General features: G+C 41.5%; 1 protein-coding gene across 1 annotated transcript in view; it reads right to left on the bottom strand.

Annotated features, from left to right (window-relative positions):
- Positions 1–9,232: 9,232 nt before the first annotated feature.
- Positions 9,233–27,532, bottom strand: part of TM7SF3 (transmembrane 7 superfamily member 3) — a 40,116-nt gene continuing 21,816 nt past the window's right edge. The window contains exons 6-12 of the mRNA XM_007446288.1: positions 25,271–25,448; positions 20,053–20,139; positions 18,443–18,523; positions 17,653–17,805; positions 13,556–13,653; positions 12,608–12,770; positions 9,233–11,350 (exon numbers count right to left, since the gene is read on the bottom strand). Coding sequence (XP_007446350.1) covers positions 11,088–11,350; positions 12,608–12,770; positions 13,556–13,653; positions 17,653–17,805; positions 18,443–18,523; positions 20,053–20,139; positions 25,271–25,448 — 1,023 coding nt within the window. The 3' untranslated portion in view covers positions 9,233–11,087. The remainder of the gene's footprint in view (positions 11,351–12,607; positions 12,771–13,555; positions 13,654–17,652; positions 17,806–18,442; positions 18,524–20,052; positions 20,140–25,270; positions 25,449–27,532) is intronic.

Here is a 27,532-nt window from a genome sequence, read left to right on the forward strand (position 1 = left end):
ACAGTATTGTGAATGGAAAATCGTCATACTAAATTATATCCTCCCTGTATGGTGAAAGTTAACAAGTAGCTTACGTACCAGGAGACTTCAGCTTTAATGATTGCCTATCTACCTTCTCATTAATTTAAATTTTTGTCAAAGAAAGTTCAGTTTGAAAGACTTGCAGTGTTTTATATGCACCATAAATAAAAGAGGTAATTTAATTTTAGCTAATTTATCCTAATTAATACTAACAGTTGTCCGTGATTTGCTTATGTATATGAAATATTTCAGGAATGAAAGAGAAGGAACACTGCTTTCTAAGAAAGAAGAGCTTATAAGAGACATATTTAGTAGGTTAAACTACTTTGAAAGAATAAGTTTTGGTTCTAAATCAGTAACGAAGATGAGATTTTTCTCTTCTCTGGTTGATCTTTAAGGATATTATGTAGTTCATTTAGCTACCAGTTGAAATGTTTGATATAGCGAGATAAGTATGGTAATTTCAAAGTAAATTGGGAATTCCTCTGCCTCAAAACCTTTTTTTTTTCCTTAAGTAATTACGCTTAAGACATATAGAAACAGTAAGTTAAAATTAAAAAAAAAATTCTTTTCTAGATCTATTCTTAAGTTCCATCTGGTTCTCATAACCTACAAGATGTTTCTTGTAACCTTTCAGTCAAAGGGCTAGGGGGCGGTGAGGGGGAAATCTGGATTTATAAGTATTTGTTTTATTTTTTACAGAATATATATCCAGTATATAAATTTTAAAAAGCTGCTAGAAATAGAAATGTGCTTTAACATCAGTTGAAATCTAAATTTTTCATGTTTTGTCGTGATTATAGAAGAAAAGGTAAGAGTGTCAAATATGATTATTAAATATACTGTACTCACATTAAATATATATTAAAAATAGCACAATAGAAAATTCTACTTTGGAGTATATAATTTGTTAAAGTAATATTTACATGCTAACTTTTATGTATAATTTCATATATTGGTAAATTTCAAAACTACTTTTCACTTCGGAATTTTTTATCTTAAGTTTGGGGTAAGTGGGGTTGATGAGACTGATTGAATAGAAAAGGGCTAATGGCCCAAACATTAAATAGATTCCTTTTCTCATTCAGAGGCCTTAATTGTTATTTGATAAACAAGTGACAGTTTTTATTTTTAAGCTTTTCTATTGGTTTTGGGGAAAGTATCCTTTAATTTGATGGCACATTCATTCATAGAGTTTTTATCCCAAGTCAGAATTGAAATAAGCTACACAATTGAGAGTAAGTCTGAGGCAATTCATTGGGGCAGCTCTATTATAAAACATTACTTGATAAATAATTATTTTTGTAAACAAATAAGTTGAGTTAATTTATTCTTGGTCTTCTTACTTGGATATTATTTTAAGAACTTGGTGTTTAAAGACATTTATGTTATTATATAGCAAGTGTTCTAGCCCATACTTTTTTTTTTTAAGCAGAACCTTAAAATTTATGTCTGAGAATACGTACTACTAGGAACCTATTTTATCAGTAAAGATGAGCGATTAAAATTGGTATGGTCTCCAAGTTTATTTTTTCTTACCAGAAACTTAGTACTTAGCAACAGCTTCTATCTGTATTTCTTAGGAATTGGCCAGCAACTTATTGCTGACTTGGCAGACCTTTTGATCATCTGTGGTGGGTTTAATAGTGTCCCCCAGAAGTATGCCCAGGTCCTAACCTGTTGTACGTGTGGTTGACAGCATATTTGCAGATAGAGTCTTTGCAGATTTAAGGATCTCAGGATAAGATCATTCTGGATTTAGTATGGGCCCCAAATCCAATGACTGTTGTCCTTATAGGAAAGGGGGAGATTTGAATCACACAAGGAGAAAGTCATGTGAAGACAGAGGCAGAGGGTTATGCAAATCAAGGAGCCCTAAGGTTTATGAGGTGCCATCAGAAGCTAGGAGAGATGCATGGAATGACCTCGGCTCCCTCAGAGCCTCCAGAAGGGACCAGCCCTGCTTGATTTCAGACTTCTGGCCTGTCAAACCAAAGGCTGATGTGAGAGCAAGTGAATGAATTTCTCAAATACTAACTTCCCCTAGAATATGTTCATTTTAAGACCTGCCTCAGTGATTATAAGGTTTTTGTTCCTAGCTCATGCAGACTCTAGCATATATAGAATACAAGAGCTGAAAACCATCTCTATTCAGTAGAAAGAAAATCACTGGTATCTATCATTGAAGGGATTCAGGAGGGAGAGCTGGTTTGGAAGAAAGCTTGAGTAGCTCTACTTGTGGAACGGGAAGTTGTCCTCTGTTGGAAAAACCTTCCGACATTAATAAGCAAAATGAGAGAGTGCATTTTTTGTTTTCTTTTTCAGAGAAAGGCCTTCAATCCCATCCCTGAACTTAGTCCCCTAAAACAGCGGTCCCCAACCTTTTTGGCACCAGGGACCGGTTTCGTGGAAGACAGTTTTTCCATGGACGGCGGGGGTGTCGGGTGGGGGGCTGGTGTCAGGATGATTCAAGCGCGTTACTTTTATCGTGCACTTTATTTCTAGTCCCATTACATTGTAATATATAATGAGATAATTATACAACTCACATCATGCAGAATCAGTGGGAGCCCTGAGCTTGTTTTCCTGCAACTAGATGGTCCCATCTGGGGGGAATGGGAGACAGTGACACCCAAGTGTGCTGCTTATGTTCAGTCTACTCCGTGATCTTGCTTTGGTCGCCGTCACTGCAGAAAACCCTGCTTCATAAAGATAGGATGTTGGAAATGGAAGCAGGCTTTTCAGTGCTTTTGTGACAATCTCAGGATATTCCACCTTGACTTTAATCCAGAACGTATGGAGATTTGAAGTTGTCTCAAACATACTTTTAAGGCCACCGTCACTTGCGATCTCAAGCAGTTGATCCTCTTCTAGCACAGACAAAGTCGATTCACCTGGCTTACTCACAAATGGGTCGCGGATCCATTCCTTCCCAGTTCGGGCTTTTGTGGTTAAGAAGTAATGCTCAAACTCTTTTGAAAGCTGAGACAGGTGATCATGCCCCAGCTGGGAGAAAGAAGGCCCTGGCTCAGTCTCTTTCAAAATCTCTGCTAATGTTTGAAACATGTCAAAAATCCCAATGTTCACTTGTCGCCCCCATAATTCCAGTTTGGCTTTGAATGCAGCCACTTTTATCTGCCGACTTGAACACAGTTGTCGTTCTCCCCTGAAGTGACATTGCGTTCGTTGAGCAGGTTGAATATGTCACACGAGTAAGCAAGTTTTGCGACCCATTCTGTGTCACTGAAATGTGCTGCCAGCAGTGACTTTTTCTCTAAAAGTAATCTCTGGAGCGGCTCTTGTAAAAAAAACTCTGGCCAGTAATCTACCTCTAGAAAGCCATCTCACTTCTGTGTATCGGAGAAGATGTGTGTGCCCCAAACCCATCTTCTCACAGAGCTGCGTGGACATGAATTAAGGGCATGTACTTTAATGTGGTTGATAATTTTAATCACATCCTGCAAAACACTGTTCAGGTGACATTTTTCTATGGATGACATTTCTCTATGGATGACACAGTGCATAGACTCACATTCAGAAGCGACCTCTTTGACCTGAGTAGTGAAACCAGAAAGCCATCCAGTCATGGCAGCCGCTCTGTCTGTGCATATCCTGAAACAAAGTGACCAATTCAGTTTTCCTGATATGTAATCAATCATTCAAAGACTTGAATAGTTCTGCAGCTGTGGTGTTGGCTGGCAACAAAAGTGCACATAACATACCTCATGCACATCCTCCTGAAAAATATATTGCACAAAGGCGAGTATTGTTGCCTTGTTTTCAACATCGGTAGACTCATCAACCTGGAGTACCATGGTGACTCATTAATCCTCTCTAACAACTGGGCCTTAATATCCTCTGCTGTTTCATCAATTCGTCTACTTATGGTGCTAGCCGAAAGAGGAACACGTGCCACCTTCTGAACTGCAGCCTCTCCTAAAAGTTCACGACAAATGTCCTTAGCAGCAGGCAGGGTCAACTCTTCAACAATAGTAAAGGGCTTCTCAGCTTTAGCAATGCGGTTAGCCACTAAGAATGATGCTCTCAGTGCAGACACATTTGAGGAAGTGGTGGCCTTCAGTAATTGCTTCTGTTCTTTGTGTTCATGGCTTCTTTTTGAGAAACTCCAAAGGCTTGTCTTTTAATGCAGGGTGCTTGGTCTCCACGTGGTGAAGCCGTTTTGAAGGTTCCATGGCTTCGTTGGATAGCTGGTCGCCACATATTATACAAAGCGGGCTTGGAGAATGTGAATCACCTGTTGCAGTGAACCCGTGATTTAAGTAGGACTCTTGGTATTTTCTTTTAAATGCAGCTTTCTTTTTGTTGGCAGTCTTGGAGTCTTCTGCTGTCTCATCATTGGGTCTTTCCCCTTTTCAAAGAAGCTCTCCAGCGATGTTTGTTTTTTACTCATTTTGGCTAGGGTTCGCTTGTGGGCTTACCAAAACTGTGACTGAGACAAGTGCACAGTGCAGGAAAGAGGCACAGACGGAAGTGGTAAATAAAATAATGGGTGGGCCACGCACGGACTAAAATACGTGTCGGATTCTGACAGAAAGCCTGCCACCAGATGCAGCTTAATTGTCACTTGCCACTCATTGATAGGGTTCTGAAATGAGCCTGCAAGCAATTGATTTATTGTGGTCTCTGTGCACTCAGATCTCTCTGTTAATGCTAACCTGTATTTGCAGCCACTCCCCAGCACTAGCATCACCACCTCAGCTCCACCTCAGATCATCAGGCATTAGATTCTCATAAGGAGCGCACAACCTAGATCCCTCGCATGCGCAGTTCACAGTAGGGTTCCCGCTCCTATGAGAATCTAATGCCGCTGCTGATCTGACAGGAGGCGGAGCTCAGGCGGTAATGCGAGCGATGGGGAGCGGCTGTAAATAGAGATGAAGCTGCGCTTGCTTACCCGCTGCTCACCTCCTGCTGTGTGGCTTGGCTCCTAACAGGCCATGGACTGGTACCAGTCCGTGGCCCAGGGGTTGGGTACCCCTGCCCTAGAACCTTAGGCCCGGCCCTAATGATACATATATTTTAGTCATTTTAAGGAATTTTGATACACGGATGGTCTCCAAATGAGACAGCTAGTTTACTTTAAAAAGTTGAGAACTGGTTCAATTCCTGAAAACACAGCCCATGGAGAATGGGGGAGCCAAGGCAGGCTTAGTAATGTGTCTCGCTTGCTTATTGCAGCTGCATTCATCTTCTTATCCTCTAGCCGTTTCCTCAAAGCTCCCAGATCATCCATCCTGCACCATGAGTGCAGGCAGGCCAAGCACATTCAAGCTAGTCTGGGAGAGAGAATCCATTACAGGAGGAGCCATGAGAACCTCATGTGAGACAGAATAGGCCTTTTCACCCTTAAGGACTTCAAAAAGAAAAAAATTGTGGCCATTCTTTAACCTCCTTCCAGGGGAAGGAATTCACCCTTAGGGGCAGTAGAGTCAGGTATATTATTACACTCGTATGTATAGACTCTGGAATAGAAAGAATGATTCCGAGGGCCACAGCTTGTGGGTCACTCAAGTTCTGACCTACCTGCCAGGGAATGATTGTTAAATTCTAGGGTCTTGGAAGGAATGGAAAAAGAAAGGTAAATAAAGAGGTAAGGTGTGCTCTGTGCAGTTCTGTAGTACAGTTAAAATTTAATGAGGAAGAGAAGACTGACAATAAAAACGGAACTACCATATAATTCAGCAATCCCACTTCTGTATATCCAAAAAGAACCAAAAACAGGATATTGAAAAATAATCTGTACTCCCAAGTTTACTGCAGCTGCAGCATTATTCACAATAGCCAAGACAGGGAAACAATCTAAGTGTCCTTCAACAGATGAATGGATAAAGATGTTGCATTTGTATACAACTGAATATTATTCAGCCATGGGAAAGAAGGAATTTCCGCCATTTGTGACAACATGGATGGACCTTGAGAGCGTTATGCTTAGTGAGATAAGTCAGCAGAGAAAGACAAACACTATGATAACACTCATCCGTGTGAACTAATAACGCCAAACTCCTACTAACAGAGGGCAGAATGGTAGTTACCAGGGGCTGGGGGTAGGGGAACTGGGGAGATGTTTAAAGGTATGAACTTAAAACTAGAAGATAAATACATTCTGGAGATCTAATATCCAGCATAGTGATTATAGTCAACAGTATTGTATTATAAACTTCAAAGTTGCTAATAGGGCTTCCCTGGTGGCTCAGTGGTTTAGAGTCCACCTGCCGATGCAGAGGACACGGGTTCGTGCCCCGGTCCGGGAAGATCCCAATGCCGCGGAGCGGCTGGGCTCGTGAGCCATGGCCGCTGACCCTGCGCGTCCAGAGCCTGTGCTCCGAGATGGGGGAGGCCACGACAGTGAGAGGCCGGCATACCACAAAAAAAAAAAAAAAAAAAAAGAGGGCAAAGTTGCTAATAAACTAAATCTTAACTGTTCTCACCACAAAAAAAGAAATAATTATGTGACACGATAAGAGATGTTAGTTAATGCTGTGACGATCATCATAATATATAAATGTATTAAATCAACACATTGTACACCTTCAACTTACACAATGTTGATATGTCAATTATTGCTCGATTTTAAAGAAAACAAAACAAAACCTGACAACGCCCTGGTCTGGATCAACTGCTCAAAATGTCTAAAGCTGAGAATAGGAGAGCTGATTCCCACCAAGCACCAAAATGAAGGGCTATAATGACTGGTGGGCATACAAGTGAGACTCCACTGGGGCACCTCCCAAGTGAGAAGGGAAGGCCTCCAGGCTTTTGTTGGTGCTTTTCCTCCACTATGTGGAATGCACTGAGCCTCCCTGTGGTCCTGCTCTTCCTCCAAATCTCCACTTAAATGTCACTTCCTGGGCTTCCCTGGTGGCGCAGTGGTTGAGAGTCCGCCTGCCGATGCAGGGGACACGGGTTCGTGCCCCGGTCCGGGAAGATCCCACATGCCACGGAGTGGCTGGGCCCGTGAGCCATGGCCGCTGAGCCCGCGCGTCCGGAGCCTGTGCTCTGCAACAGGAGAGGCCACAGCAGGGAGAGGCCCGCGTACCGCAAAAAAAAAAAGGTCACTTCCTCAAGGAGTTCTTCCCTGGCATCTCAGATTCCACCTCCAACTCCACTGTAGATTTTCATTGCATATTGTTACTTCTTCTGTAACTATTTTAGTATCTGTCTCACTTATCACACTCTAAGCCCTGAAGCAGGGACCAGGCCTGTATTGTTTGTTGTCTTCTTCTAGGCCCCAAGGCAATGCCTGGCATTTAGGAACTCAACAAAATATTGAGTGAATGAGTGAAGGTGAGATCGAAATCAGACTATTATCATTCATTGTATTACAGTTATTAAAATTTTGCCCCTGGTGCTGATGTAGCTTCATCCAGAACTGCCAGCCTCCCCTGTGTAATGATTATGGGGTAGTCCCTGGTAAGCCCAAGTTTCTGCTAAACTTGAGCCCCTCTTTACCTCAATTTCATAAAGAGTGGTCCTTGCAAACGTAGTGACCAAAGTGCCCAGGTGTCTTTCAATCAACCATCAGGATAAAAGGACTTGTAAAGTGTACTAGTCTGCTAGGGCCACCATAACAAAATACCACAGACTGGGTGGCTTAACAACAGAAACTTTCTCACAGTTCTGGAGGCTGAAAGTCCAAGATCAAGGCTGATTTCTTCTGAGGCCTCTCTCCTCTGCTGGCAGATGGCCACCTTCTCACTGTGTCCTCACATGTCCTTTGCCCCAGGGTCTCTGTATGTTCTAATCTTTTTGTAAAGACATAGTGAGATTAGATAAGGGCTCACCCTAATGGCCTCATTTTAACTTATCTCTTTAATAAAGCCCTCTCTCCAAATACAGTCACATATTGAAATACTGGGAGGTGAGGGCTTCAACATATGAATTGGGAGGGGGGAACACAACTCAGCCCATATCAAAAAGGAAAATACAGGTAGCCTCCCTCCCAAGAAGGGCTGTAGCACAATGGGAAAGCCTCCACCCAGTTCTCAGGAGAGTAGCCAAGAATTCTGGGGTTTTAATGAAGGTTAATAACAGGTATCAAGTACATCATCAAGGAGTGAACTTTATACCAAAAAATTCTTTACAAATGCTGCTGTGGAGAAATACTTACGGATATTGGAAATTTTAAGTATCTATCGTGTACTTTGTAATGAATAGGAAATGGTCCACGACCACAGAGAATTAACTTGGAAAAACATGTTTTCACTGTGTAAAATTAATAACTCCCCAAAAGTAGAGATCATGGCAATATTAGGAGCATAGGAGGTTCCTACCAATTCACCAGCAGAAGAAAACTGAAAATAATCAGGGAATTACATTTTCATTATGACAGAGTATAAAGCACATTTGGATAGGGAGTTCTCAAATTTTGGTCTGGGCACTATTATTTGATAACTGTGACTTCATATAATTTACTCCTTGGTTAAGAATTTCCTCACGTATAAAATAACATGATAACACGTTAAGATCAGTTAACATTATCTCTGAAATTCACTCCTGGTCTAATATTCTAGCAATTTCTTTGTTAGAATCAGTTTTCTATCCCAATTTATATAGAACTCAACTGGTCTATAGCACCGGTTAGCTGCTGTGGTTTGGCAACCTAGTATAATCTACAATAGGTTAATCAGAACCAAAACATTTAAATAGTTGAGCCAAGTTTCCAGCAACGCTATTTTTCTTGTTTGACACCACAGAAGTACTAAAGACACCAACACAAACTAATGCATTAAAGACATCAGCTTTCCTTTTAACAAAAGATATAACTTTTTTTTTTTTTTTGCGGTACGCGGGCCTCTCACTGTCGTGGCCTCTCCCGTTGCGGGGCACAGGCTCCGGACACGCAGGCTCAGTGGCCATGGCTCACGGGCCCAGCCGCTCCGCGGCACGTGGGATCTTCCCGGACCGGGGCACGAACCCATGTCCCCTAGCACAGGCAGGCAGACTCTCAACCACTGTGCCACCAGGGAAGCCCCAAAGGATATAACTTTTAACACATTATCCCATATTTTGTTCATTTCCTATCATTCCATTTATACTTAAACTGATTTTTTTAATAAAGAATTGTCCAGATTAAATAATTTTGTTTTTATAGCTATGAAACCGTCCTCTCATGTCTTGTTACTTTGGTACAAAAATACAGTTGGTAAAATATTTTATAGGAATTTTATAATAATGAGACTTCTTAGCATTTTTTCAAAATAGGTATTTATTATTAAAAAATTATACGAACTGACTTATTACTCACAAAAAAAAATTATCATGAAAAATTTTAAACAATTTGTCTCCCCCCTCCAAGAAAGTGTGTTTTGTCTTTATACTCTTTACTGGCAGTGCATTTTGATGGTATAGGAAAAAATTCACACATATTCCATATAACTTTGTTAGAATTTACAACAACACAGCAGAATCCAGAATCCCTACAGCGAATTATTAAAAAAACACATTTTTTCTTCAAGTTTGTTTTTGAAGTTATATAAACAGTGAAGATTACAAAATAAATAGTAAACAAACACCTGTGTATAATTTTTCAATGCAAGAAATGATTAGTCATACATTTTTTCATTTTGTCTCAACCTTACCAGAACACTTTTAAAAGCGAAAGTTGAAAATTTTCTAGTTACCCGAAACTTCAGAAACCTACTGTCCATTGAAAACATCTGAAAAGCAGCATCATTTAAACAGTGGTTAACTTACAAATGGGAATGCAACAACCACAACCGACCGCAAGGCCACTCAGGCACATCAGAGTCCCCAGCTCCAAATGCAAGGCAGAACCTCCGGCAGAGGCTCTGACAGTTAAAAGGCCGTGAGGAGAAGGGATGCAGCCCAGGTCATCGGGTGCTTTCTCGTGCTGGAACAAAGTCAAAACTGAAAGGACTCTCCTTACAGAGTCCAAGTCACTGAAAGCAGCTCTATTAAACACCTGAGTCCTTTCTGACGCCCTCCTCAGCGCTTTACAACACAGACAGGCTTCATGCACAGATTTTCTGAAACTGTGCCAATGCTCTAACAACTAATTTAGCAGAATGAACTACAAAATGCAAATTTTTTAAAGATTTCCGTATTGATGGGATTATGGATGAAGCTAGGAGCCAATCTGTCTCCTAAAAATAAAACAATTCATAGGTCATCGAATGCAGTTTCAATTAGAGATCAGCTGTCAACACTATTTTAAAAGGTCTTGAAAGAAAAAAAAAAGGCCACTTTTTAATCTGGAATATATATCAATCATCCATATGAAAGCTCTATTATCTATATAAATGGACCTACTTTCAAATAATTGGAATAATTTAGCTATTTAAATTACCATTTTAAGCAATAAAAGGCAAAGACGAGGGGCACCTACTAAACTATATACTTAAAAAATGATCGATACGGTAAATATGTATTTTACCATAAACAAAAGAAGGGTACTTTTTGATAATATATGATACTAAGAAAGATGCAACTAAGTAATCAGACTGCTATTAGTAGGAAAATAAGTTAGTTTTCCCTGTTTTGTACTCTGAAGTTCAAAGGCCCAGTTTCAAATTCCCAAAGCTCCAAACACAGTGACAGATAAAAGTTCAGTCCAACCCTTAAATTAAACCACTCTCCGTACCCTGGCCCCTGAGTTTGGACAGACTCAGGTGACATAATTGTTCAAGGTGTTATAAAAAACAAAACAAAACACTAGGGCTTTACAGGAGAACCATTGTTTTCAAGTTCCTTTTTTTTTTTTTAAGTGTATCTATTTAATGGAATAAGTTGACATATATTTATAAACCACAAGGTAATTTCTTAAGTATTTCATAATAAGGAAGAACCTCCCTACCACCAACTTTTTGGCCATCTTTCTCCCTCTCACTTAGAATTACTGTCATCTCCCTGGTATACCCTTACCCTGTATCAATAAGGAGACCACAATACTGTACAAAGCACGGACACAGAAGCTGGTTTCTTAGCAGACTTGCCCCAGAGACTGCTGAAGCAGCAAGGCAGCAACACCCAATCTGAGGCGGTACCTGGGTTGTACTTCAAGATTGCACTGACCAAGCCCTCCGCATCTACAGAAGCAGAGGCGTTCTTTCTCCGGCTGGCTGTTCCTTCTGAAAGAGCTCTTTGATCTGGGCTAATCGGCCATAGAGCCTCTCTCTCAGCGGAGGGATGTGGTAGCTGGGGTCCAGGATGTTCGTCACTCTGCGCTCACGCTCTCGCTTCCATAACTTGTATGGATGGGGAGGGAAAAACGGTTGCCCTCTTTCTCTTCGAATCTGTAACGTAATTCCACTTACAGCCAGCATGCCCCATACTGCCAGGATAATAAAGTCTAAAGAATGGTAGAGAAGCACAGTTTGAACTCTTGTATTTTAAAACCTAACATAGATCGAAGACAACATTTCATAGCCTCAATCTGTATCATCTTTTCTCAGTTAATATTAGAGTTTCTGGTAAGTTTGTCCAAACATACGTGTATTTCCTCACCAGCCAAGGAATAAGTGAGGAAGCTATGGTCTTACATTTTAAAATAGGAGTTTCCAATTACAGGCATTTGAAAGTCCAGACAGGTTGTAAAGGAATCAGTTGTTTGGATCCTTGGCATTCCAATATTTTATGACTAGCGCCCACAGACACAGCTGTTTGTTGTTTGCTGTGTTTCTCCAGAGGTGGGGGGGAAGGCAGTGATCTCACAAATGTACATCACAGGAACGTCATGATGCTCTTTTTTGCCATCCCACCCTATATGGGACCCCACCCCACTCATATAGAGTGGATACAGAAATGCATGATAAGATTCAACAAATTGTACTGAGCTTCTAGCAGAAGGCTTGGCAAAATACCGTCAAACTTCCAAGACATGTGGATTTCAAGGTCTTTACCATCAACCTCTTAAAGAATGAGGGCAGGTTCAGGATAGCAGAGGGAAAGATTTGCCCTTAAATATTCATAACAATCACAATGGTGTTTATATATCTTCAATTCTAAGACCTGCTTTTCCATCCTCGCTATTCTAACATTTCTGAAACCAACATATCTTATACTCTTTGTGAACACTTAATTTAGTAGTCATTTTTTTCAAAAAGTTAATGGAAAATCTTTAATGGGTAGACTCTTACAATTGAGGAAAAATACAACTACTGATTGAAAACCACTTTCACTTTGATTAGCAAATTACGTGCTTCTTTATAGGAGGAAAACAAGAGAATAGCTTAAAAAAATCAGGTTGTTGTTCTCATCCCTCACCCCACCCCAACTAATAAGGTGCCAAGCAGCTTTATTCTCAGCATTTTTCTTACAACTGGGAATTGACCAGATAAACCTTAGTAATCCTGGCTTACAAATTTCTTAATAAAGTTCATTTACTAGATTTTTAGAAGTATGACTTTCAGCCACCTTACAAATTTAAATTCTTCATTCCTATGATCATAAGTTATTAACACGGGGCTCTTATAGCATTTGGAGGTGTGAATTTCCACCTTTTGTCCAGTTAACCTTCTTTCAATCTGGTTACCAAGAGTTCTTGTTAGCACAGGTGGGCCAATATTCCTATCTGACTATCACTTGGTACTTGGATTTAGAGTCTTACCATTCGTTTGAAAAGGCACATTTATGAAAGCTCTGCGGAAATCCATGTGGAGCACTCTCTTCAGCACGTTCAAAGTGATGTAGGAAAGGCTTGTGTACAAGTAACTGTCAACGGCCAAGACCACCGAATAGGAGCCAATGAATCCACAACTCAGTATGTTCAGCTGTGGAAGAGCAGAAGCGTTTAGGCAGCACCTCTGGTAGAACAATAATAGTTTTTGACTTTGACCACTGGCCTCAATCCCAGGGAATCACTTCTCCCTCAGAGCATGTGAAGAGAGACCAAGTCTTACAGCTGAATAAAGGTTACCTGAAAATATAAACTGAAAACAATCTTCAACACATACAGTTAGTAAAACAGTTTCGCTCATCATAGAAAATATCTTCCCTGTGAAAGAACTTCAACAATAAATTCTAATTAGATTAAGAACCATTCTTCTGGAGAGACGGCTGAAATGAACAATCCGGCAGATTGTTGCATTACTGTAAGCCCTACCTTCTCTGCTTCTGCTGTTAAAAGAGGGATGACCTGCACCACTTGATGGAAAAAACATCGTAACTAGGTAATGGTAACTAGAACTTCTCTTGCTTTCATAGTAACAAGGCTATTTAAAAATCAATCATCTGGGGCTTCCCTGGTGGCACAGTGGTTGAGAGTCCGCCTGCCCACGCAGGGGACACGGGTTCATGCCCAGGTCCGGGAAGATCCCACATGCTGCGGAGCGGCTGGACCCGTGAGCCATGGCCACTGAGCCTGCGCATCCGGAGCCTGTGCTCCGCGACGGGAGAGGCCACAACAGTGAGAAGCCCGCGTACCGCAAAAAAAAAAAAAAAAAAAAAATCAATCATCTGATACAGATAATCAGACAGCTCTCCCTGGTGAATAAAAATGCAAAACAACTGAAGGCCCAGGACAATAGGATGAATAAACTGACCCGATGACACTTACTATTCTTAGGCAGCCCATGAAAACCACTGGGATGAGAATAGCTATACAAGAGAAGGTCACCCAGAACACTGAGTCATCACGGAAGACCTTCAGGTTTCCTGCAAAAGCAAAGAGAAATCAAGAGTAAACAACAGGTTCACCGAGTTAAACTTCATTTGCACAACGTATGAACACAGGCGCACATCGAAGATTTAATTTAACAACCAGGGAATACGTCGGCAATTAGATATGAACTGACTTTCTTCACTTAACTGTCAATACAATCCCCTTTGAAGGGAGTGTCCTAAGAAGGTAGAGGGGTGGGAGGAAAATCAAGCAGGTAAATGCTCTGCATTTATTACCAGGATAATTTAGAAGAGGCGGGACTAGCCCAAGCTCTTGCATTTACCAGCTGTGATGCTGGGCCTCAGTTTCCTAACCCGTAAGATGAGATGGTTGAACTACTACATCCCCAAGCTTCAGATCGTCCCTTCTAGCTGCAAGTTTCTATGATTCCAGTAGTTCTGGACTGCACAGTAAAAAGTATAAACGGCATTCAGAGTTAACCATATGAACTCCCATATAAGCAGCAAAATCGATTTAATAGGTTTCTTTTTTTAATATTAAAGTTTTGGTCTTTTTTTTTTTTAAATAAGTAATTCAGTGAGGAAGGCAGAATAATTCTTTATTTTATTTATTTATTTTTGGCTGTGTTGGGTCTTCGTTTCTGCGCGAGGGCTTTTCTCCAGTTGCGGCAAGCGGGGGCCACTCTCCATCGCGGTGCGCGGGCCTCTCACTGTCGCGGCCTCTCTTGTGGCGGAGCACGGGCTCCAGACGCGCAGGCTCAGTAGTTGTGGTTCACGGGACTAGTTGCTCCGCAGCATGTGGGATCTTCCCAGACCAGGGCCCGAACCCGTGTCCCCTGCACTGGCAGGCAGATTCTCAACCACTGCACCACCAGGGAAGCCTAATTTAATAGGTTTTTACCATCAATGCATTTCCTGCCCAGCCACTGCACACTGGAAGAGAAGATTTCCTCAGGCATCAGGAAAGATGGGAGCCAACCACTTTTCTGCCCTCCTAAACCCTTCTCCAAAGTCCAGCACACCCTGGGGTGACCCAGGACAGATATATAAGAACTCCTATTATAAATTACGTTTAAATAGCAAGAATATAAATCTGATAATTATTTCATATTGATACTGGCACTGTCAGTCCAAATGGAGGTGGCCCCATATCTTGAGACCCATGTATCCTGAAAGAGGGGGAGTTCCATAGTGAGGGACTCTGACCTGGAGACCCCACATTCTCAGGAAGCAAACTGCAACATGCTGCAGTGAGGTGAATGGATGGATCAGATCTCGAGGTCAACTATACTAACCTTCACAAAATGCACTTGTGGTTTTAAAAAAAGAAATGCAGGATTAAAAAGAGGAGTTATGTAACACAACCTTGTACATCAACTCTACTTGAGTAAAATAAATTTGAAAAAAATAGTAGTTATGATGCCAGGCATGTGAACACTGACCCTTTCAAAGTACAAGCTCTTGGGTAGACACATAATAACGTGAAAACAGTAATTTAATTAGATCTGAGAGGTCAGCCAAATCTTTCTCAAATTTTAATGCTTAAAAATATGAGTTTGCAGGGCCTCCCTGGTGGCGCAGTGGTTGAGAGTCTGCCTGCCGATGCAGGGGACACGGGTTCGTGCCCCGGTCCGGGAAGATCCCACGTGCCGTGGAGCGGCTGGGCCCGTGAGCCATGGCCGCTGAGCCTGCGCGTCCGGAGCCTGTGCTCCGCAACGGGAGAGGCCACAACAGTGAGAGGCCCGCGTACTGAAAAACAAACAAACAAACAAACAAACAAACAAAATATATATATATATATATGAGTTTGCACCCACTCTTATTAAGGAGACACTCACCCTAAATGTCCTTAAGCAATGAGATAGTTCATACATTAACTACCAAAAATAAGATAGTTCAAAACATCAACTACAAACAATTCTAACCCATCATCCCTCCATCCTCTAAGCATTAACACAAAGGGAGAAGCTCATTAAGTAGTATTTGATTTAGCACTTCTAGAGTAGAGCTCTGAATCTGCATTTTCAACAGACATCCCTAGGAACCTGTCATTTAGTCAAATCTAAACAATGCTACTTTGCAGGTAGATGAAAAGCTACCTTGGTGGGGTGGTGGCTGTGGAAATGAACTCGGCTATAGGTTTGCTAAAATCAGAACAAAGGGCCTTGGAATGGTCAGTAAACACACAGGTCACCAATTCTCTCTGATCTTAAAAAAAAAATCTTTAGAGAGCCAACTGCACTCAAACCCTGTGTTCTCAAGAACTGACAGCCTCAAGAGACAGGCATTTTTTTTTTTGAGACAGCTATTCTTATATCTAACATTTTCATCACCTTTAATCTGATATTATTGTATAATAACTAAACATTGTCACAAGAAGGAAATAGCCTAATACTTTTTTTTGTTTGTTTTTGCGGTACGTGGGCCTCTCACTGCTGTGGCCTCTCACGCTGCGGAGCACAGGCTCCGGACGTGCAGTCCCAGCGGCCATGGCTCACGGGCCCAGCCGCTCCGTGGCATGTGGGATCCTCCCGGACCAGGGCACGGACCCGGGTCTCCTGCATCGGCAGGCGGACTCTCAACCACTGCGCCACCAGGGAAGCCCGCCTAATACTTTTGAATGTAGATACTCCCTTTTTTTTCTTAATTGAAATATAGTTGATTTACAATGTTGTGTTAGTTTCAGGTGTATAGCAAAAGTGATTCAGTTATACACACACACATATATATATTCTTTTTTGGATTCTTTTCCATTATAGGTTATTACAAGATACTGAATATAGTTCCCATGGTATATATTAGGGCCTTGTTGTTTATCTATTTTAAATATAGTAGTGTGTAGATACTCCTTTTTTTGCATTTTTGACAACAAACAAGAAATGTTAAGTTACTGTACAACGGCAAAGTGAAGGGAAACAGAATGGGGCACCCCAAAATGTGCCCCTTTGGCATGAGCTGAAAGGCAATCAAGACCCAGCAGATTCAGAAAAACTTTTCTTTCCCTTAACTGCCTAAAAGAATTTAGATCAGGGGCCTGGCCCAGAACGAAAGCAATTACCAGAGATAACTTTTTATGTGAAAGACTTACCTACATGGCAAACATCTGCTCTTCTTATTATGTTCCTGTAAACTGCCCTCCTCCCCTTTGAAGCCCCAGACTCCATTCCATTTTTTAGCTCGGGATGGCAGATAAGCCTCAACTGCTTGACTGCCTTTGAGTCTTATATTTTTATGGGACTCCAGTGGCACGAAATTAAATCTGTTTTTCTCCTATTGATCTGTCTTATGTCAATTTAATTATTAGAGCAGCCAAAGAACCTAGAAGGGTAGAAGGAAAATTTTTCCTCCCCTACAAAAGGAAGTTAACTTACAAGCTAACTAGATTTTAAAAATTGATAGAAATTGAATAACTTAAAAAAATCCCCAGAACCCTTTGCTACTCCCTTTGCAAATTTGCACCCTTTGCAAATTCCCTTTGCTACTGCCCTAGGATGACTACAAGTAGGTACTTTGGGAATACTCGGGGTTTGGCAAAGGGTGGGAGCAGAGGTTAGGGGTAAAGAGAAGACGGGGGACAAAGCACCAGGTTCCTCAGCTCAGCTGCCATCAGAGCAGCACCAAGTTTATCTGTGGGGTGTATCAGGCTTCTGCTTAAAATTCACTTGAAGAAAGAGTTCCAGGGTTTAACAAATGAAAAACGAAAACCACTATTCTGCCATATATAAAGAATCCCCTTTACCTCCCTTAATTTCAACTAACAGAAACACATACCCACACTGCCCTTATCATGACAAATAGATACAAAGCTGCCTCCAAAGACATTCTAGAATTATCTATACAGAGCGCCTTTGAGGAAAGAGGGATTCTTACTGGTACTGACCCTCCCCAAAGTGCCAGATTATCAGTGCAAATTTCCAGAACTCTAAGGAGAGGCCCCAAATACCTGACATGGGGATATGTGTACTAGAGAGCTGAAATGAACTCTTTAAACAGTGAACTGAACACACATAACATTAGTTACACATCTCCTACCCAGTGGAGTGAAGAAAGTCACTGATGAGATGAGGAACCCCAGCACTAGTCCAACACACAGCATGCAGAGCACAAGGATTCCAAATCGCCACCAAGCAGCTACCAAGAAAATCCCACCGACACTTCCGGCAACGGCTGTCAGAACCAGGCGGACTGCACAAAGAGAGAGGATGAACAGTTAGATCAGAGGATGCTTTTCCAACCGCACCCTTAGACACACTATACCATTACCAGAGCCAGCCAAGCCTTTCTCTGGATCAGGCACCGAAGGCACATCAGTGGTGCAGTGAAACCGGCATGGGGAGGCCCTCTCTAGGGAGGGCCCAGTCTGAGGCTGGAAACCAGCCAGGGAGCTAAACCTCCAAGGACTAGTGACAGGCATGGCTTGGTACAACCTATAATTGGGGTAGAGGAAGAAGGGGTGACAGGCATTCTGTTCAATGTGATAAGGAAGGAGGGGCTGTGTTTGTTTTAAGGTAAAGAAAATCTTAACACTCTGATTGCTGTAAATGTCATATGGTCAATATACCACACAGCTGGAACACAGGTTTATAATCAATATGGCCCTTCACTTCCCTCAGTACCAAGGAATTCACCATGTAGATTAAAAACCCGGGAGAGAAGGTCTGAGGAGTAGTTTAGAAAAGATGTGTAGAGCACAGGTGGCCAGTTATTTTACACACATAAGAGGATATCACACACAATACTGCTCAAACTGTAGAAGGGAAGGTGGATGTAAACGGTGCCTTCCTTTTTGAACACTCAATCAAAATATATTATTTTCACTTACCATCATACTTAACAGGTGTCAGTCTTGTAATCAGTATATAAAAGAAGAATCCCATGAAGATAAAGCCAATAAAGAATAGTTCTAGTAGCAAACGACCAAGGAAGGAAAAAAAACAAAAGCTACAGTTAGTAAATGCAGTTTAAATGTCTAATCTACAAATACATGCTTCAGTTCCCAGAATTTACACATGAGGGCATTCAGAGAAGAGAAATAATTATCTAAAAGGCAGGAAAAATTCAGAAGTCATTGGGAGTAAATATTATCATTAAATGGGTACAAATTAAACTATTAACTATTGGATAAATTTTCTTGTATATAGGTCAATTTCAATTGGTCAGTTAATTGTTAATTTCATAGCTCATTTTAATATATTTATACTTCCTACTTAAAACAAAAATAGTACTTTTGCCATTGTGACTGATCTGAAATTACAGACTAGATTTCAATTCATTACATGAGCAAGAATACAATTTGAAAGGTTAAAAAAAACATATTCCAAAGCGAAATGTGACTTTTATGTCTCCTTTTAAGTCATCCTTTCCTGTTTAGGATGAACATCAACCATTGTCTTTATCTATAAAAAACCTAGTAATATCTTTGGGACCTTGCATACAGCTTAACAATTAAATTCTGTATTATAGAATCATTCTACACTTTGAGAAATTAAATATTCTTCACAATATTCTCTTCTCAATCAAGAAAAAAAGTATAGTAATGGAGGGAAAGGAGTTGTTGCTTCAAACAATTTATTAAAGCAAGTTCGAAGAGTTTTATAAGATCAAGATTATGTTTACTCTCCCCTTGATGCTCATTATACTGCCTGTTAATCAATTATATAAGGATATATTTTTTTAGTAACTGCAAATATAAAAGTCAGCCCAGGGCTTCCCTGGTGGCGCAGTGGTTGAAAGTCCACCTGCCGATGCAGGGGACACGGGTTCGTGCCCCAGTCTGGGAAGATCCCACATGCCATGGAGCTGCTGGGCCCGTGAGCCATGGCCGCTGGGCCTGTGCGTCCGGAGCCTGTGCTCCGCAGCGGGAGAGGCCACAGCAGTGAGAGGCTCGCGTACCACACACACACAAAAAAAAGTGAGCTCAGAGAATTCAAATCAATTCAATGAGCATAATTCATATTCTATTTCCCCCATTGGGTTTCACTGAGCAGATCGTGGAGTTCCCATTTGCTGTCTGAACCTCCCAGGGCTGTGCAGACATTTCAACCTCCCCGTAATGTACACTGCAGCCTGATTTATACGAAATCATGTCAATCACCATCACCAGAATCCATATATATTTTTACATAGACGTCCTGATTTCTAATTTGTAATCTTTGGTCAACTAGTCAATCTAGCAATTGAAGTTTTGATGCACAAATCAAATTTTATTCCCCTCTTAATAAGAGAAGGTTGCATTCCATTGCTGAGAAAAGAGAAAAAGTCAAAATGCATTGTAATTCAGTAGAATCTTTACTAAAAGACCCCAGCTACAAATCTATAAAGATAGTGGAGGTAGCCAGTTGCTTACTCTCCTTACAGGTCATAAATTCCCCAGCAGCATTTCACAAAAAAGACCACAAGGCAAGTAAATAGCAACTATATCAGACAAAATACCTGTTTTCCAGAATCTGTGTCCAAAGAAACAGATGAAGAGACCAAGCAGGGCAGAAAGAGTGAAGAACACTTTGGTAGACACTCTTCCTAAAAATAATGAAAACTGAGTGCATAATACATCGAATTTGATACTTCGAATTGAATTAATATAGAACAAAGCTTCATGAAAAAAAGCAAAGTGAACTGACAATAATTTATTCCATACATGTATAACTTATTTTAAAAACATCCTTAAAAAATAAATAAATAAATAAAAATTTAAAAAAAAAACATCCTTGCCACCCCTAATGACTTATTCTATGTGGGCGGTGAATACCAATGGTTGCTGGTGTCACAAAAAGAGAAGTCAGACAACACTGCTTCCTGATGAAGGTCTGCAATACTACCCATGACACATTTGGGGGAGGGGATGGGGGAGAAGTGGGAAAGGAGAAGGAGAGAGAGCGTGCCTAAAACAAATAACTGTTTCTTCACAAATAAACTACAAGAAAAAAAAAGAGGGTCCGGGGAGGGAGAACGATGGCTTAAAGGGGATTTAAGACACACATCAACTAAAAACAATGTGCAGACCTCATCTGAGACCTGATTCAAACAAACAAAACCGTGAAAAACAATTAAGAAGCCTGGGAAAATGTAAACACTGGCTGTTAATCTGACGCTATTAAGGAATTATCTTCAATATTTTTCATTGAGACTTGTGTTAATGATACTGTGGCTATATATATTTTTAAAAACAGCACTTATCGGGCCTCCCTGGTGGCGCAGTGGTTGAGAGTCCGCCTGCCGATGCAGGGGATACGGGTTCGTGCCCCGGTCCGGGAGGATCCCACATGCCGCGGAGCGGCTGGGCCCGTGAGCCATGGGCGCTGAGCCTGCGCATCCGGCAACGGGAAAGGCCACGACAGTGAGAGGCCCACATATCGCAAAAAAAGAAAAAAGAAAAAAAACAGCACTTATCTTTAAGATATACGTATTGTACTAAAATTTCGTAAGCAAAATGACCATTAGAGACCCACTCTAAAAGAATCCAGTGATAAGGCGGGGTGGGCACAGGGACACAGGTGGGTGTATAACTGCAACAAGATAACGGCCATGAATCAAAATTGCTAAGGCGAGATAATGATATATGGAGGTTCACTGAAGTTTTCCATCACAAAAGATTTTAACCAAAACTCACATTAAATTAAAGAAGATGTATTATTCTATAAGTAACACATGAACAAATTACTACCAATCTTCTCAATTATACATGTTGCTTTGGAAAAAAATGTAGTGTAATAACTAATGATGAAACACAATATTCTCCCTGATGCCGAAGAATCCAAATCCTGTGATCCTCAATCGGCACAAACTTAAATAGAAAAAACAGGATTCGAAAGATAAGCCCTATTGAAGGGAAAAACAGATCCACTAAATTCACTACCATCATGACACCTTTAAGATAAACACAAGAAAGTCATCCCCAAACTAAAAACAAAAACAAAGCACCTACGCAAACTCATGTGAAGTGTTACAAACTGATCACAAGTCAAAACACATAAAAGGGGCTTCCCTGGTGGCGCAGTGGTTGAGAATCTGCCTGCCAGTGCAGGGGACACGGGTTCGAGCCCTGGTCTGGGAGGATCCCACATGCCGCGGAGCAACTAGGCCGGTGAGCCACAACTACTGAGCCTGCGCGTCTGGAGCCTGTGCTCCGCAACAAGAGAGGCTGTGATGGTGAGAGGCCCGCTCACCGCCATGAAGAGTGGCCCCCGCTTGCCACAGCTAGAGAAGCCCTCGCACAGAAACAAAGACCCAACACAGCAAAAATAAATTAATTAATTAAAAACAAAAGTACCGATGCCACCGTGGATGTGAGGATTAAATTAGTCAATGCTTTAAAAAAAAAACACACACACACACACATAAAACACTTGAGTGTTCAGATGGATACCATGAAGACCTACATTTAGATAAGGAACGCAAGACAGAAGACCACCATTTGCAGGGCATAAAATATACCTACATATCAGTTTCTCTGAGAATGAAGAGCTCAAAAGAAAGATGAAATGAGAGTTACTGCAACATCCTGCTTATTTCAGACCTGTGGCTGACAGCAGTTCTATGATTCGATCCTTAGAGCAAAAACACGCAGTTCAGTGGGATAATTTTTTTCAAGTGAAAATCTAGCGGAAGTTTCCAGCAAGTGGTGCAGTCACCAAAGACAGCAACCCAAGAAAAACTGGCACACACAGTTAGATATGTTCCTCCAGGACATTAGACAGCGGAGAGAAACTAAGTAGAATCTCTGATCACAGTACCAGGAAGAAAGGAGAGAAAAACATACAAGTAAAGCCCGAGAGGAGAGATTTCATAAGTAGAATCTAAAGACAACACAAGGTACGAATTCTGGGGAAAATGAAGACAAAGGGGTGAGTGGGAGGGGAAGACACAGGGGAGCCAATGTTTAGTGTTTTTAATCATGATGGAATCACTATAGCTATGACAGAGGCCAAGGTTTTAATTAAAAGGCAATGTGGGGCTTCCCTGGTGGTGCAGTGGTTGAGAGTCCGTCCGCCTGCTATTGCAGGGGACACAGGTTTGAGCCCTGGCCTGGGAAAATCCCACATGCCGCGGAGCAACTGGGCCCGTGAGCCACAACTACTGAGCCTGCGCGTCTGGAGCCTGTGCTCCGCGCAACAAGAGAGGCCGCGACAGTGAGAGGCACGCGCACCGCGATGAAGAGTGGCCCCCCACTCGCCGCAACTAGAGAAAGCCCTCGCGCAGAAACGAAGACCCAACACAGGCAAAAATAAATAAATAAATTTTTAAAAATTAAAAAAAAAAAAAGGCAACGTGGGTCCATCCGCCCTACTCCAAGCTCAGGAAAGGCATCCTAGTGTGAATCGAGCTCAAAGACAAAAGCCACAGAACCCAACTCTGAGCTGGAGGAACAGTAGGATGGGACCTTTCCCTCCCCTCCGCCTAACGTGGAAAGACAGGTCCCAGAGCTCACTCTCATTAGGAGGGGCCCTGGTGCAAAGAGTTTGAGGGAAAGGAAACGGAGGAACCCCGACAAGATACAGCCCATCAGTCAAAAACGCAGAACTTATATCTGCCTGCTCTCTTGCACTGTATCTCTCAAGGATCTTGTGCGTGGCAGTGGAAGACTGGGCAGGATACAGAAGACAGCAAACATTAAACCCTGGCTTGAACCCAACCGACAGACTTCATTCTTTAGAGCAAAGCTCCTGGAAAGAGTTCTTTGAACTCTTTCCAATTTCTTTCCTCCTATTTGTTCTTGAACATACTCGAGTCAGGCTACCCTGAAATGCTCTCACTGGCACCTGTGGCCTCCATGTTGCTAAATCCAATGGTCATTTTCCAGTCTGTTTCTCAGCTGCCCTGTCAGCAGCATCTGACCCAGGTGATCACTCTCTCTTCCTCTAAACACTTTCTTCTCTTAGCTACAAAAAACACTTTCCTTTTACCAATCTGGTTGCTCCTTCTCGGTCTCCTTGGTGGGAACTTCTTCAATTTCCTGATCTCAGTAATCACTGGAGCACTCAGGGCTCAGTCCTTAGACCCCCTCCCTCTCCTACAGCTATAAACATAAAAGGAATGATAAACATGGAAAAATGCCATTTGGCAACCGGCTGGTAATAAATGTTTCAGGCAAAGCTCACCAGATGCTAAAGCCAGCAAGTGAAGAGTTTGAGAAACGACTATTTACCTGTACTCGAAGTATCTCCCCAAAAGATACTTAAAGGGGAAAATAGTTACTACACAGTGGAGAAACCTGGCCGACACCCCTAACCAAGTAATCAGGGTTACTACCGCCAGTAACAGAAAACACAGATATCAGGTGCATCTAGAGAACGACACTTCATCACTTGTTTTGTTTACCTACAAAAATTCATAATCTGAACTTAGTCACAAGGAAACATCAGATAAACCCAAATTGAGGATGTTCTACAAAAATAAATAACCAGTACTCCTCAAAAAGGTAAAGGTTTTGAAAGACAAAAACAGACTAAGAAATTGTGCCAGATGCAGGAAGATAAAAGAGACAGTTTAATGCAACACGTGATCATGAAGTGGACCCTAGACCAGAAAAAAAATTTTTCTTCTGGTTATAAGGGACATTGGTGGAATAACTAGTGAAATTTGATAACATCTGTATGTTAAATAACAGTACTATATCAATGTTAATTTTGTGATTTGATAGTCTTACTAGTTACATAAGGAACTAAATAGAAACATTTAAGGGCCAAAGGGTCTCCATGTCTGCAACTTGCTCTCAAATGCTTCAGTAAAAAAATGTATATATATGTGTACATAGAGATAAAGAATAAAAAGCAAACAGCGTAACGTGGTAACTAACATCTGAGGACCACTGGTGAAGACTATGCAGGATTCTCTGAACCATTTCTGCATCTTTTCTGTGGAACTGTTTCAAAATAAGATGCTAAATACACATAAACAGAAAGATCTTACAACAGCCCCACTGCCAGCGCCCTCTCTCTCCTGGACACTATGATGGTCAATCTCCCTATTTCTGCTCTTGCCTCTGATTTGTCTCAAACAGAACAAAACAAAGCAGCCAGAGTGATCCCACTGAAACACGAATCAGCATTATCTGCTCAAGCTCTCCAATGCCTTTTCATTGCTCTCAGAATAAAAGATACAGTACAAACTGGGACCTGCGAGGCCGCCCGCTCCAGCAGCCACATGAGGCAGGCTCGCAGCTGAGGGCCTCTGCGCTGGCTGTCCCCTCGGCCTGGCACCCCCCGCCACTGCCCCCCCCCGGTGACACGTCCATGGCTCCCTGCCTCGCCCTGGGTCTTTATCCTAATGCTACCTGTTCAGCAAGGACTTCCCGAGCCATGCTTTCTCAAATTCTCTCGCCCTCATTGGTTATCTCCCTTTCCTACTTAATTCTTGCTTCTTTACCCTCTTCATGTATATCTCACATACGATATATTTCACAAATGTATCTTGTCTGTCTTCGTCTCCCCCACTAAGATGCAGACTCCAGGAGGGCTAGTATTTTGTCTGTTTTGTCCACTGCTCTATCCCAGTGCCTAGAACAGAGAGTGGAGTAACGGAGGGGTTCAGGAGGCATGTGCTGAATGCATGAGTGAATGAGACAAAAGCACTTCTAAATATCCTTAAGTTCTGTACTAGTTGATAAAGATCCGCAAAGAAGAATTTTCACAGTTGAAAAGCACATACTCACCAAGGGAAGAACAATTATCCTCCCCTGCCTCAAAGCTGCAAGCATACGTGTGAGCAGGGACATAAGCTGCAGACGTATTTAGAAATGGATCCCTAACGATGACGTTGTAAATGACACCTTGTCCCCGGAGGGAGGAGAAAGAAACACTTGTCTTATCATCAGCTGTTAGGGTAACCACCTGAAGCCAAAAATAATGCACGATTAGTGTTTAGATTAAAAAAAGCAAACCCCATTTCTCCACACCCTCTCCAGCATTTATTGTTTGTAGATTTTTTGATGGTGGCCATTCTGACCAGTGTGAGGTGGTATCTCATTGCAGCGCTGATCTGCATTTCTCTAATAATTAGTGAGGTTGAGCATCTTTTTATGTGCCTCTTGGCCATCGGCATGTCTTCTTGCACTGTTGGTGGGAGAGTAAATCAATACAGCTACTATGGAGAACAGTATGGAGGTTCCTTAAAAAACTAAAAACAGAACTACCATATGACCCAGCAATCCTACTACAGGACATATACACTGATAAAGTCATAATTCAGAAGACTCATGCACCCCAATGTTCACTGCAGCATCATTTACAATAGCCAGGATGTGGAGGCAACCTAAATGTCCATCAACAGATGAATGGATAAAGAAGATGTGGTACATATATACAATGGAATATTACTCAGCCATAAAAAGGAATGAAACTGGGTAATTTGTAGAGATGTGGATGGACCTAGAGTCTGTCATACAGAGTGAAGTAAGTCAGAAAGAGAAAAACAAATATCTCATATTAATGCATATATGTGGAACCTAGAAAAATGGTATAGATTATCTTATTTGTAAAGCAGAAATAGAGACACAGATATAGAAAACAAACGTATGGATACCAAGGGGGCAGGGGGGGATGAACTGGGAGATTGGGATTGACATTGGGATTGGGATTGACTACTGATACCATGTATAAAATAGATAACTAATGAGAACCTACTGTACAGCACAGGGAACTCTACTCTATGCTCTGTGGTGACCTACCTAAATGAGAAGGAAATCCAAAAAAGAGGGGATATATGCATACGTATAGCTGATTCACTTTGCTGCAAAGTAGAAACCAACACAACATTGTAAAGCAACTATACTCCAATAAAAATTAATAAAAAAAGACCCACAAGATTTTCTATTATAACCCCACTTACATGTGCAATTAAATTCTAATATGAAAGTACAATTCTTGTTTAAAATATACTCTAGCTCATTTGGCTCATTTGGCTTTTTTAAAACAATTTATTAAAGTATAGTCGATTGACAAAGTTGTGTTAATTTCTGCTGTACGGCAAAGTGATTCAGTTAAACATACATATATATATACTCTTTTTCATATTCTTTTCCACTACGGTTTATCACAGGATATTAAATATAGTTCCCTGTGCTATCCATCCTACATATAATAGTTTGCCAACCCATTTGACTTTGTCAAGAGATTGTCCTACACAGTCTGTACGTGTTAATATGAACAAGCTCTTACACAAAATGCATCTAAAGATTTTGTATATGTTAATAATTTAAGTAAAATGTGATATAAATAAATGATTTAAGTAAAATGTGCTAGTTAGGACAAAGAAAATAACTTTTGTCTCGTCTCCTAGACTATAAATGACATAAGGGCAGGAACCTTATTGATCCTGCTCACTAGTCTCCCCTCAGTAATTAGCAAAGAGTAAGTGTCCAACAAACATGAGCGGTCGCTGCGAGCTACAGAGCTGGCGTAGGCCGTGTGGGTTAACATCTCACAGAAAGCACCCACTTACTTTTGTCTAGAAGGCTCTGAAATAAGAAAAATTACATATAGCTGTGTTACCCTGTAGTCGCTCACTTCAAAAATTCCCTTTTAAAGGTTGTTTTTTAAATAGGGAATAAATATAATAGGAGAAACAAAGGCCCCATGTAGCCCTAATACACAGATATGTTCCGAAGAACAGAAGTGAGAAAACAAAACGTTAGGGTTTCAGGAGTAAATAATCAGGAGCCTCTTAGAAAACTTCTACTGTTTAAATATAGTGCTTAGCCTTCAAAACTATGTTTTCTGGGGCTTCCCTGGTGGGGCAGTGGTTGAGATTCAGAGGCCTGCCGATTCAGAGGACGCGGGTTCGTGCCCCGGTCCAGGAAGGTCCCACATGCCGCGGAGTGGCTGGGCCCGTGAGCCATGGCCGCTGGGCCTGCGCGTCCGGAGCCTGTGCTCCGCAACGGGTGAGGCCACAACAGTGAGAGGCCCACATACCGCAA

This window comes from Lipotes vexillifer, unplaced genomic scaffold, assembly GCF_000442215.2.
Source record: "Lipotes vexillifer unplaced genomic scaffold, Lipotes_vexillifer_v1.1 scaffold477, whole genome shotgun sequence".
NCBI lineage: Eukaryota > Metazoa > Chordata > Mammalia > Artiodactyla > Lipotidae > Lipotes > Lipotes vexillifer.